General features: G+C 49.9%; 1 protein-coding gene across 1 annotated transcript in view; it reads left to right on the top strand.

Annotated features, from left to right (window-relative positions):
- The window catches only part of DNAH14 (dynein axonemal heavy chain 14), a 298523-nt gene that overhangs the window by 283506 nt on the left and 1322 nt on the right, over window positions 1–13695 (top strand). The window contains exons 82-84 of the mRNA XM_040636128.1: window positions 7199–7311; window positions 8195–8334; window positions 10659–10822. Of these exons, the coding sequence (XP_040492062.1) occupies window positions 7199–7311; window positions 8195–8334; window positions 10659–10822 (417 nt within the window). The remainder of the gene's footprint in view (window positions 1–7198; window positions 7312–8194; window positions 8335–10658; window positions 10823–13695) is intronic.

Raw genomic sequence — 13695 nt, 5'->3', positions numbered from 1 at the left:
AGAGCAGGACTCACTCTGGAGCCGTGCTGGCCCTCCTCTGGGCTGCGCGCACACTGCCTAGCTTGTGACACCACTTTGGACGGACTCCTGCCGAAGGCATGTTGGAGCTGGCAGGTCTGCAGAAGAGCGGGGGTGCGGGGTACAGTGTCAGCGGTGTCTACAAGGCCAGCAGAGGGGGCCGGCCGCGAAGAACTGGCGGGAAGGGGCAGGGTGCGCTGTTAGCGTCCTGGGTGCGGAGCCGTCCCGCTGTGCTGTTCCCACGCGTGTCTGGAGGCTGGGGAGGAAAATGGGGCTTGCCGGCTCCTCTGTTCCTGGAGGGGTCTCCCGAGGACCTCTGTCCCAGTGATGAGTAAACAAGCCCCCCTCCCATATGCCTCAGGGCTTCTTCAAACTTGCATCCATGCTGAATCTCCAGCCTGTGTGGTGTTCTGTCTCTTTAAGGGCAGAGACTCCGTTTCCTCTCCCCCTCCGGGCTCTCCCAGAGCTCAGCTTGCTGATTTTTTAAAGTTCCAGGTCTTAAGCCCCACTGATTGTAAGAACTCACAGAGTTAGGCCCCTCTGGTTTCCAAAGCCAAACATCCTGGGGATTTGCTTTATCTGTATGGGTCTCCCACGCCTGGGGTGCCTGGGGTGGGATCTGCTCCTCTCCCCTCTCTGTCCCTGCTGCACGCCCCCCCCCCCATGGATGGTCTGCTCGCCCTTGCAAACCCTTGTCAAGTCCATCCTTGTTATTCAGGAATTAGATCTTTGCAAATTTTCCTGCCTGTTAAAAATTATTTTTTCAAAGATTTTACAGAGTGAGCACAAGTCGGGGGGAAGGGGCAGAGGGAGAGCATCGCAAGCAGACCCCTCTGAGCACAGAGCCTGTCGTGGGGCTCGACCCCACAACCCATGAGATCGTGACCTGAGCCAAAATCACGAGTTGGACGCTTAACCAACTGAGCCACCCAGGTGCCCCTAAAAATTACTTCTAACCCCAAAATTGTGCTCTCGGTGCTTTGATGGTCATTTACACACACGTACGGAGTGGCAGAAAATTCCCTTCTCCCTACGTGCACGTTCCCACCGAGATTGAAAAGGTACACGGTTTCTTGTTTCTCTTTTCACCATCTGTTTCATGCTACATTTTTCACATCTTCGTGCTTTTTGTTGGTGATGTTACTGCTTCAGATGGCTCCCAGGTGTTGTGCTGAAACGCCGTGTTCCTGCTGTGACGTGCTTCATAGGGAATACACGTGTTCACTCATGAATTCTGCTACTGGCCGTGAGTACAGGGTTCATGAATCAATACTATCCAGATGTCTCGAAACACAAAACACACATAGAACAAGGTTTATTGACTGGGTGACAAAAAGGTGGTCAGGAGCAATAGTTCAGTCTTCACAACTGCAGTGTTCATGGAAACCTTACTGCAAATATGGAGAATAATTATATGTGTGTATATATATGGAGAGACAGAACTGGAAGAAAACATACAAAAAATTTTCTCTGGGTGATAGAATCATGAGTGATTTCTATTTCTGCCTTATCCTTTCTATATTTTCACATTTCTACAATGAGAATATGTTGCTTTTTGTAGATAGAAAAAAATTTAAATTAAAAATTAAAAACAAAAGATGAAATGATTACTGGGGCCTTAGCCTTAAGCAGAAAACCAAGTTTTAGAAACAGAAAATGTGGGGCGCCTGGGTGGCACAGCGGTTAAGCGTCTGCCTTCGGCTCAGGGCGTGATCCCGGCGTTCTGGGATCGAGCCCCACATCAGGCTCCTCCGCTGGGAGCCTGCTTCTTCCTCTCCCACTCCCCCTGCTTGTGTTCCCTCTCTCGCTGGCTGTCTCTTTCTGTCAAAATAAATAAAATCTTAAAAAAAAATAGAAACAGAAAATGTATTAGAACAGGAATAAAATCAGCCATGAAGTTGTGGCAGCATAGAGGAGGAGATGAACAAGGATTGTTGAAAAGGTAACACGATGTTAAACATAGAGCCGTTGCTCCAGAAGTTAAATTCTCCCTCTGCTCTAGCCCTCCCTCAAACCCTGACTCTTACACCAGATTAAAAACCTATGTAGACACATCAAAGGATGCTTAACATCCATTGTCATCAGGAAAATGCAAATCAGAGCCCCAGGGAGCTACAATCTCATGCGCGCCGGGATGAGTAGAATCAGGAAGGCAGATAATAACAAACATGGCAAGGACGGGAGAAACGGGAAGCCTCCTGTGCTGCTCCCGGGGATGTAAAATGGTGCGGCACTCGGAGCATGATCTGTAAGTTCCTCAGAAAGGTAAATAGCGTTACCATTTGACCCAGCGATTCCACTCCTAGTATATACCCAAGAGAAATTAGAACATAGCCACAAAGAAACTTGCCATGAATGTTCATAGCAGCATTATTCATAGTAGCGAGAAGACAGAAACTCCAACACTGCTGAGGAATGGAGAAACAATACGGTAGCTACATAGATCGCATGGATATACACAGACACACGTGTACAGTGGCATGTTACCCATCAGAAGGACAGATGTACTGACACGTGCTACAGCATGGATTGACCTTGAAAACGTTATGCCAGGTGAGCAAAGGCAGCCACAGAAGACCACACGTGGTAGGATTACATTTCCAGGAAATGTCCAGAACAGGCAAATCCACGGAGACAGAAAGTAGGTTCGGGATTGCCTAGACAAAGGGGAAACCACAGTCTGGATGAGCTCTGGGAGAAGCGGAAGTGGGAAGAGAAGAGGGATGGTCAAGACAACACCAACCCACAGGGGAGGGAAGGAGCAGAGGAGCCAGTGAGGAGAACTAGAGAGGAAGTTAGCATAGAAAGTGGTCACGGAAGCCAGGGCAAGAGTGAGGGCAGAGGTGACCTGCGGAGAACAGGTGCAAAGCAGCACAGGTGGGGGGGGGGGGCGGGATCAGGAATACGAAAAGTAGAAGGTCATTGGTGACTTCTGAAGAAGGATCAAAGGCAATAGGTTCAGAGTCACTGGGAAGAGGGGACAGGAACTAGTGAATTTGTCAAGAACCCAGACCATAAAGAAAAGGAGGTCACAGAGTGAGGGCTGAGGGGCCCTTCTTCTCCCCCACAACAGGTAAGATTTTTTTTAACTTTATTGAGGAGTAATTGGCAAATGTCGTTGTATATGTTGAAAGTCTACTATGTGATGATTTGATCAACATTGTGGAGTGATTGCTAAGAGCAAGGTAACGAACATGGCCGTCGCACGTCCCAGGTAACATAATTATATGTTATATGTTATGTTGACGTGTGTGGTGGCGAGGGGGCTCGTGCTCTACTCGGGGCAACGTCTCAGTGCACGACGCCGAGTTACCGACTACGGTCACCGTGTTGTCCACCAGCTCCTCAGGATCCTTCGTACAACTGAAAACCTGCGTCCCCTGACCAACGTCACCCCCATTTCCCCCTCCTCCACCCCTAGCAACCACCATCCTATTCTCTGTCTCCACAAAACTGGCTTTTCTTTGTTTTAGATTCCACACGTAAGTGATGCCGCGTGTGTCTTGCTCTGTCTGGTTTATTGCACTTAAGCGTGAGGCCCTGCGGGTTCCTCCGTGTTGCTGCAATGGCGGGATTTCCTTCTGTTTTTGTGGCTGAACAGCAGCCGGTTATGTGTATGGACCACATTTTCCTTTTCCTGTGGCTCTTCGAGAGACACTTGAAAGGTTTCCGTATCTAGGCTGTTGTGAATAAAGCTGCAACGAACACGGGACTGCAGATTTCTCTTCAAGACACTGGTTTCCGTTCCTTCATATGCACACCCGGGACTGGGATTGCTGGGCCACGTGGTGGTTCAAGTTTTAATGTTTGAGGAACCAGCATACCATTTTCCATCATGACAGTCATTTTAGGGGCTCCTGGGTGGCTCAGTCCGTTAAGCGTCCGACTCTTGGTTTCAGCTCAGGTCATGATCTCAGGGTCGTGGGATCGAACCCAGCCCGGGGCTCCACACTCAGCACAAGCCCTGCTTGAGATTCTCTCCCTCTCCCCGCTCACGCAGGTGCGCTTGCTCTTTCTCTAAAATAAAGTAACTATTTTAAACTCTTAAGGGTTTCCTTTTTGCACATTGTCCCCAATACTTGTCATCAGCTTTTCGATGATAGCCATCCTACCAGGTGTGGGGTGGGCGCTCCTTGTGGTTGGTTTGCATTTCCCTGATAACTGGTGACGTGGGGCACCGGCTCGTGTACCCTGGCCGTGTGTATCTTCCTGGGAAAACGTCCGTAGAGCCCCTTGGCCCATTTTTAATCAGATTATTGTTCTATAGCTATTGAGTTGGGTGAGTGCTTTATACGTTCTGGATTTAACCACTTGTCAGATAGATGGCTTGTGAGTATTTTCTCCCGTTCCATGAGTTGCTTTTCCAATTTATTGTCTCCTTTGCTGTGCGGAAGAAATATATAGTCCCACTTATTTTAGCTTCTGTTGACTGTGCTCTGGTGTCTTACCCAAGAAATCGTTGCCAAGACCCATGTCAAGAATCTTTTTCCATATATTTTCTTCCAAAACTTTTATGGTTTCAGATTTCACATTCAAGTCTTTGATCCATTTCTATTTTCGTGAGTGGTGTAAGATTCTGCGTCATTGTTTTGCACGTGGATATCCGGTTTTCCCAGCTTCATTTCTTGAAGAGACTGTTCCTTACCCCAGTTCGTGTTCTTAGCACCCTTATCAAAAATTAGCTGACCATACATGACTGGGTTTATGTCTGGGCTCTCTATTCTGTTCCACTGGTCTATGTGCCTATCTTTATGCCAGTACCATATTGTTTTCATTACTACAACTTTGTAACAGAGCTTAAAATCAAGAAGTGTGATGCTTCCAGCTGGGATCTTCTGTTTTAGAATTGCTTTTGTTATGCGGGGTCTTTCATAATTCCATACAAATTTTAGGAAACTTTTTCTGTTTCTGCGAAAAATGCCATGGGAATTTTGAATTGGGATTGTATTGACTCTGTAGACACTAGGGATAGTATAGACATTTTCACAATATTCTTCCAACCCAAGAAGACAGGAATTCCTTCCACTTATTCATGTCTTCCTCAAGGTCTTTCATCAATTTTGTACAGTTTTCAGTGTATAGATCTTTTACCTCCTTGTTCAAATTTAGTCCTAAGTATTTTGTTATTTTTGATGCTATGGTAGATAAGATTGCTTTCTTAATTTCTCTTTCAGATAGTTTGTTACTGTGTAGAAATGCAACTAATTTCTCTATGTTGATTTTATATCTTACAACTTTACTGAATTCATTTATTCTAGGTTTTTTTGAATCTTTAGGGTTTTATTTATATATATATAATATATAATATAATATATATAATATATAATATATGTATATATATATATAATGTCCTCTGCAGCAGCAATTTTACTTTTTCCTTCTGAATTTGTATGCTTTATTCTTTTTCTTGCCTAATTGCTCCAGCTAGGACTTTCTACACAATGTCGAATAGAAATGGTGAGAGTGGACATCCTTGTCTTGTCCTTGATCCTAGAGGAAAGGCTTCTAACTTTTCACCATTCAATATGATGTTAGCTGTGGGCTTGTCATATGTGGCCTTTATTATGCTGAGGAACATTCTGTCTATACTTAATTTGTTGAGCATTTTTATCATGAAAGGATGTTGAATTTTATCAAATGCTTTTTCTACATCAATTGAAATGATCATATGATTTTTTTTCAGATTTATATTTTATATTTTTATAATAATATTTTTTTATTATGTTAGTCACCATACAGTACATCCCTGGTTTCCAATGTAAAGTTCGATGATTCATTAGTTGCGTATAACACCCAGTGCACCATGCGATACGTGCCCTCCTTACTACCCATCACCAGCCTATCCCATTCCCCCACCCCCCTCCCCTCTGAAGCCCTCAGTTTGTTTCTCAGAGTCCCTAGTCTCTCGTGCTTCATTCCCCCTTGTGATTACGCCCTCTTTCTTTATCCCTTTCTTCTCCTACCGATCTTCCTAGTTCTTATGTTCCATAGATGAGAGAAATCATGATAATTGTCTTTCTCTGCTTGACTTATTTCACTTAGCATTATCTCCTCCAATGCCGTCCATGTTGCAGCACATGTTGAGAAATCGTTCTTTCTGATAGCTGAATAATATTTCATTGTATATATGGACCACAACTTCTTAATCCAGTCATCTGTTGAAGGGCATCTCGGCTCCTTCCACGATTTAGCTATTGTGGACAATGCTGCTATGAACATTGGGGTGCATATGGCCCTTCTCTTCACTACGTCTGTATCTTTGGGGTAAACACCCAGTAGTGCAATGGCTGGATCATAGGGTAGCTCAATTTTTAACTTTTTAAGGGACCTCCACAGTCTTCCAGAGTGGCTGTACCACTTGCATTCCCACCAACAATGTAGGAGGGATCCCCTTTCTCCACATCCTCTCCAACAACTGTTTCTTGCCTTGTCAATTTTTGCCTTTCTAACTGGCGTAAGGTGTATCTTAGTGTGGCTTTGATTTTTATCCTTCATTCTGTTCATGTGGTGCATTTATTGATTTGTCTGTGTCGAACCATCCTTGCATCCCAGGGTGAATCCCACTTGATCATGGTGTACGATCCTTTTAATGTGTGCCTGAATTCAGTTTGCTAGTATTTTATTGAGGGTCAAACAAATAGGATTGAGTGTTGGGTGGCTGTGTATTTGGGATAGAAGCACACGTTAATAAACAGGCTGGAGAATGGGACAGCTGAGGCTACAGAAGAGAGGAAGTACTCCAGAAAGGCTCTGCAGAGCCCAGGCAGGTCAGCTTGACTCAGAACTGGAAGGAGCAGCGGCAGTCCCACAGCGGGTGGTGGATGGGTTTATAGGGTTTGGTACCGGGGAAGGCTGGGGTGTTGAAATTGCTCACATCTAAGGGCAAGTGAAGTTAAGCTGCCCAGAGAAGGGGAAAGGGGCAGATCAAAGGACTTGAGGAAGTGATGAAAGCCTTCAGCCAGGGTGGAAACGGCAGGTGTTTCGTCCAAAGCACAGTTAAGATAATGCTGCTTTCCCCGGGTATTGGTTTCCTATTTCTCATGTGCTCTCGGCTGGAAAACAGCATTCTCCTGCCAAGTTACTTCTCCCTGCAAATTACCAAAGTTCACAGATATGTTTCCAATAACCCCAAGGATAAGTCTTAAAAAAAAATGATGTGCCTGTCTTTAAATCCCAACAGAAACATGCCTACAAGTCTTGTAAGCCCCTGAGTTCCTGGGTTAATGATCTCATCCAGCGAGTGAATTTCTTCAATACTTGGGCCAAAATGGCTTACACTGCAATCCATCATCGGTATGGATGGGAGCTGCTTTATGTCTCTTCCTTATTTGGGCTTAGAGCTTAACAGTTTACCATGTAATTTCCTATGCATGGTCTTTGGGGTTCTCAGAGCAGCATGGGAACTTAGCAAGGAAGGGGCTGTTGTCTTCAGTTTAGGATGAAGGCCTGGAAGACACACGGGGTGCTGAGGGTCCTGTCTGCGGTCTGACCACTCTAAGGGACGGACAGGCCCAGACCTGGTGCCTGTCTCCTTCTGTTACTCTACACTGTATCCTGGGAAACTGGCAGCAGGAAACGTGAAAGGAAATGAGAATTCGTTACGTGTCATTTTTAAACGTGTTTAATACATAGATCGAAATTATTTAAACATGAGAGCAGCCAACACTCTAGAAGTGCCCTCTCCCACGTCCTCATGTAACTGTCACAGTGGCCCTGTGACACGCAGGAGGTCCTGGCCTTCATCACCCTCGCTGTGGACATGAGCAAATGGAGGCAGAGACACGAAGTAGCTTGCCCAGCACTTTGCTACCAGAAAGTGAGAGTATTGAGATTTGAACCCAGAAAATCTGCTTCCAAAGTCTGTACAGACTGCCTCTCGTGCCACATCACTCTGAGTGCTGGGGCACATCGTCTAAGAGAAACCAGCAACTCTGGAACAATCCACCGATTCCTCAGGGCACAGCCGAGACCCCCTGCAGAGCAGCAAGCCTAGCCACCCAAATCCACAGCCTCCCTGCACGTCTAAGCCACAGCTGGTCCCCCTAAAGTGCAAGATTGGGTCCTGAGTGGGGAGAGCTTGAGATGAAAAGGGAAGGAGGGGCGTTGGAGGGATGGTCGTGGGAACGTGCACGATGGTGGTGCCCTTGATCTCTCAGCCTCTGTACGCCTCCAACAGGTATATGACATTTGTCACAACCTGGAAGCGTTCTAGTCCATCACCTGCCCAGACCCCCAGATACCCTGATGATGGGCACAGCGATTTCTCTGAAGGATTTCCTGCAAGATACTGGCTCCCAGCTTTCTTCTTTCCACAAGGTGACTATGAGAACCACGCGGTCTGTGCCCAGGCCCCCCACTGCTGGCCTCCCTTCTCCTCCTCTCCAGCATGAGAGCCCTGCGCTCTGCAGGCACCCCGCACCAGGGCGGTCTCTCTCCCTCCCGCCCTCTTCCTCCCTCCCCCCTCCCTCCCCACACGTTGCACTGGACCATCCCCGCCAGACCGCACCTGCACCTTCCAGGCCTGTGAGGTCCAAGGCCGACACCATGTCCCTCTCAAAGGCCACTGCCTTTCATCAGGACTCGTGGAGGTGGGTGCCTCCCCAGGGGGTGAATCTGTATTCAGCCGTTTTCACTGATGAATAAACGATGCCATCCAGCAGGAAGGGAAGACATCCCAGCCGATGCCCTAGAACAGCGTGCGGTTGGGGTGTGGTGGGAGCGGGAAGGGGGCAAGGCTGGATCGTGAGCGCGGCCAGGGCAGACCCGGGTCTGTGCGCCCGCCCCGCCGCACCCCTCGCATCCGGTACAGCCCGGCACCTAAAAGCCTCTCAGCGAGTATTTGAAGAATGACCAACTTTCCGAATGAATACATACGAATAAATGAACAAAGGAATACTTCCGGAGCGTGACCCAGGGGACGGAAACAAAGGTCCGGGAAGGCAACTCCAGAAACAGCCTGCTGCCCGTGAGCCCGTCCGCGCATGCGGCTGGAGGGACGAGACTGGCGCCCAGACAGGGGGCTTGCGGGGAGCCGGGGGCTGTGCCCAGCACGTGGTGGACACAAGCTCATCAGGTCTCGTGTCGATCGTACGGGGTCCTTCCTGTTATCACCGCTGTTCTCAGCGAGGAAGGCCATGGCGCCGAGAGGTTACGTGGCTTCCCCAAGTCCCACAGCCGGATGCACCTGCGGCGAGTGAGGAATGTGGCGGGTCTGACTTGGAAGTCCCCGTGTGTCACCGCGGCCCTGGGAACCGCGTGTTTGTCGGAGCCGAAGGGCCAGATGCGAGAGGGGACGAGCACGGACGGGAGGCAAGAGGTTCCCGCAGCCCGAGCGCAAACCCCACGACAGACAATGGTGTAGGATGACGCTGGGAAGACGGACACGGGCTCCGGGGCGGATGGGGCCCACTGGGGAGTCGGCCCCCTCCTGCAGCCCAGGAGCCACAGCCACGTTTCAGGCCGGGGACAAGCATGGGCGGAGTCTGGGTCCCAGGTAGGCGTCTGCTTTACTCTCCAGGCAGGAATTGGTGGTGGCCCCGAGGGGACCTGGACAACAGTCCTAGACGGACCCCGAGGGAGCAGAGGGGCTTGGAACAGCTCCCAGCTCTCCGGTGGATAGCTGGGCAGACACTGAAATCGGGCCCCGGGGGGAGGAGTGAAGTGATGAGCAGCGAGGGGACAGCACCTGGCAAGTCGGAGACGTTCGGAGAAGACAGCGCGATGGCCAGTGAGCGGCTAGCTGTGCGGGCTGGAGCTCAGGAGAGACGGGGGCTCGCGGACGGAGGGAGGGCGGCGCGGAGCGTCAGGCCACCGCGGGACAGCTGCTGCCTGAGGCGCAGAGGCATCAGGGCGCCGGTCTCCTCCCCCTTGGTGGCTCGTCCGCACAGGTGGCCTCTGGGCCTCGGAAAGTTACAGGGAACTCGGAGAAAGGCCGTCCCAGGCTGGTGGCGGCGCACAGACACCACGTGAGGTGGCCACAGCAGCAAGGAGAGGACACGGGCTGCGTGGCAGGGGCTCAACTGCCCAGGGGAGGCGCTAAAATTCCCTCCGTGAGCACTGGTGTGGTGGATACCAGGCAGGGGCATGAATCAGAGGTAGGATGGAGTTCCAGGCTACTTGCGGGATGGATTAAACCAGGAGGAGAGGGGCTGGTGGCAAAGAACAGTCGCGAGCTGTGTTAGGAGTGTTGGTATTCAGACACAGAATGCAAGCAAAACAGTAAGTTCTAGGCTTATGTGAGTGGAAAGGAAGTCAAGGGGTTTGGCTTCAGGAATGGGTGGTTCCAGGTGACTGTCCTGTGTTCCTCTCAGCCTGCCTCTGCCTGTCTTAGCTCTGTTTCCACTGTGTCTTGGTCTCGTCTTTCCCAGCTGCACCCAGCATTTCTCGTGCAGCCACGGGGAGAAGCAGCCACCACGGCTTAGCAACTCCAGAGGAAGGGTGCCTGCCCAGCGCCTGGATGCCATTTCCTGAGAAACTCTGACACCCTCGGGTCTTGTACTGTCCCTGGGACCCAGCTTTGTTGCCAGGGGGAAGAAGTACATGAGTCTTGCTCCCCCAGCCCCCGGGGAACCCTTGGGAAGGACACAGCCCCTGATCCCCCAGACTCCCAGGGAACTGGTTGCTGTGTTTTTTCTCCAAAGCCTTTCTTACTGCTGTGCTTCAAGACCACGGACGGTCCCAAGGAGTCTCTATAGACACCCTCACTTTTACCCACCACGTGATCGCGGACACCACTGACATCAAAGACGAGGAGTTCTCCATAATGATCCAGAAGAAGCTCAACATCGTCAGGAGAGCCTTTAAGGTACTGGTGTGCTTAAAACAGAGTGAGTGTCTGTCCAACTAGCCGCTCCCTCAGCAGCCCCCCTTCCCCTGGGCTGGGGGCTGTGCGAGTCCTAAAGGTATGCACAGATCCTCATCCCCCCCCTTTTTTTCTTTAAGCGAATTTGTATTACTTTTTCCCCACTTCTTATTATGGTAAAACATACATAATGTAAAACCTTTTAACTATTTCTAAGTGTCCAGTTCTGTGACATTATGCACATTCTGCGGCCATCTCCAGAACTTTCCTCCGTGTGGATGTGTGGAGGTGAGCAAGCTCTCTGCTCTCTTCTTGCAAGGACGCTAAGCCATCTGTTTCCGGACCCCACCAGTGCGACGTCATTAACCCTAATTACTCCTTCGAGGCCTCCTCTCTAAATGCCGCCGCGCTGGCTGAAGCGGCTTCAACACCAGGACGGGGAGGGGACAGGATGTCCCGCCCACCGCGGCTGGCTTCCACCTGCCAGGAATCACCTGGGCCGCTCCCATCTCTCGCCTGTCGTGCACAGAGCTTGTATGAACTTGGGTGGCAAGTATTTGAGTCCCTGCTTTCCACTGACTTGGGTGCGCGTCTAGCGTGGGGACCACTGGGCCATCTGGCGATTCTGCCAAACTTTTTGAGGAGCCTCCCTGTTTCCCAGAGTGGCCGCACGAGTCTGCACTCCCAGCCACGGGGCGCGGGGGACGCGAGCTGGGAGCTCGCTGGGTCTCGGGTGCGTCCCCTGGCGCCGTGGGCTCGCTGGCCGTCCGCGGTCTTCTCTGGAGGGCGGCTCTTCAGGTCCTGCGCCCGTGTGTCCACCAGGATTGTGGTTGAGTGGTAGGAGCGCCTTCTGTGCTCCGGATGCTGACGTCTCACTGCACGTGTGGCCCGCGCGTGTCTTCCTCGGTCCTGTAGGCTCCCTCTCTGCTCCGGGACAGCGTCCTCTTGCGCCCCAGGGGCGGCCGTGGTGACGTAGCACGACGGGGGCAGCATCGCTCGCGTGCTTGGGTGGCCCAGCCAAGACCTTAGCAGCAAGCCCCCAAGTCACCACGCTTTCTGCCCGTTTTCTTCTCAGAGTTTTACGGTTTTAGCCCTTAAGTTTAGGTCTTGGATCCGTTTTGAGTTCAGGGTCCGTGGGGGGGTGGGCCGATGCCCAGTTTTCCCAGCGCCGTCTGTTGGAGGGACCTGGCCTTTCCCCGTTGAAAACCTCAGCACCTCCGTTGCAAATCATTCGAACACAAGCGCGTTTACTTCTAGGTTCTCCGCTCTGTCCCCCTGTTCTCTACGTCCCATCTTTTCGCCAATAGCACACTGTTTCGAGGACCATCACTTTATCATAAGCTTTGAAATCTTAAGTTTAAGACCTCCGACTTTTTGCTTCAAGATTATTTTGTTTACTCAGTTGTCCTTGAGATTACTTATGAATTTTAGGATGGATTTCTCTATTTCTGCTAAAGATGTTATTGGGATTTTGACAGAGATGGGCATTGACTCTGTAATCACTTTGGGCAGTACTGACACGAGTATTGTCTCCAAATCTACAACCTCATCGTCCCTTTTGAAAACTGTGCATGCTTTCTCTTCTGGATGAATTGGACACTAGGCCTATTACATTTCAATTTTTAACCTGGGATTTTGACCAGCCTGCTGTACATTTATGTATAAATTCAGGGGAGAATTGCTATCTAATACTGAGTCTTTCCATATAGGAACATGCTTTGTCTTTCCGTTTATTCAGGTTTTATTTTCTTCACGCTGGTCTTAGAAATTTACGGTTACACTGTTCTCCTAAGTGTTCATAATTGTTGCCATCGTGAACAGGATTTTTAACGGCCTCCATCTTACTCTCTGTTGTTAGCTCTCTAGCTGGGGTTACCTCTTGAGGTAAGGACACAGTCCTCTGAGACCCTGATGTCTAAGACTCCTGACACCAACTGCCAAGTTTGGGGTTTCCTAAAACCACCCTCGGGTTTAGTAATTTGCTAGAAAGACTCGTAAGACTCCAGGAAAGCTCTACACTTACAATGACAGCTTTGTTGTAGCAAAAGGATACAAATCAGAACCAGCCAAAGGAAGAGACCCCTGGGGCAGAATCTAGGACTGGGAGGGTCCCAGACACCCAGCTTCCGTGTCCTCGGAGAGGCGTTACCCCCGGTGTCGATGTGGAAGGACAGGACGGAGTGCTCACCCAAGCTCCGGCACTGTTTCTGACCGGGGTTTCCCTGCAGCCATATTTGAATCACTGCCCACGTGGCTTCTCCCAGCCCCAGAGGTTGGGCTGATGTCACTTGGCTCCGTGTTCCAGTCCTCTGATCTTCACTCTGCATGGCTGGCCCCCATCCTGAGCAGTCTCATTAGCATAAAGTCTGGGGACCACCAGGAGTCCCGTGGTTAGTGTGAGCCTGCAGGGTGGTCCCAGGAATAAAATCCTGGGGTCTAGAAGTCACCTCCCAGGAACCAGAGAGAAGGCAAACCAAAAAAAATTTTTTTCTTAAAGATTTTGAGAAAGAGAACAGGGAGAATGGCAGAGGGAGAGGCAGAAGCAGGCTCCCCGCGGAGCAGGAAGCCCAACGCGGGGCTCAAGACGCTTGTCTGAGCCCCCCAGGCATCCCCCAAATTCTTTATTATACATCTTTCTACTCATTTCTATTTGTTTTCTAATTTAAACTGGCCAAGTTTGTCTACTTCATTTATTTTTTCAAATACACCAGGTCTTGCTTTTATTAACTTGGATCTAATGGTGTTTTCTGTTGACCTTTGTAGCTCCTTCCGCTTTGTGGGAGTTTATCTTCTTGCTCTTTCACTAGCTCGTGTTTATTTTCATTGAGACACGACATAGAACACAGGTATTCCACCCAGCCCCCCGATCCAGCCAT

Source organism: Ursus maritimus, unplaced genomic scaffold, assembly GCF_017311325.1.
Source record: "Ursus maritimus isolate PB19 unplaced genomic scaffold, ASM1731132v1 scaffold_2, whole genome shotgun sequence".
Lineage (NCBI taxonomy): Eukaryota > Metazoa > Chordata > Mammalia > Carnivora > Ursidae > Ursus > Ursus maritimus.
Note: the sequence above shows the minus strand (reverse complement) of the source record. Positions and strands in the feature narration are given on the sequence as shown.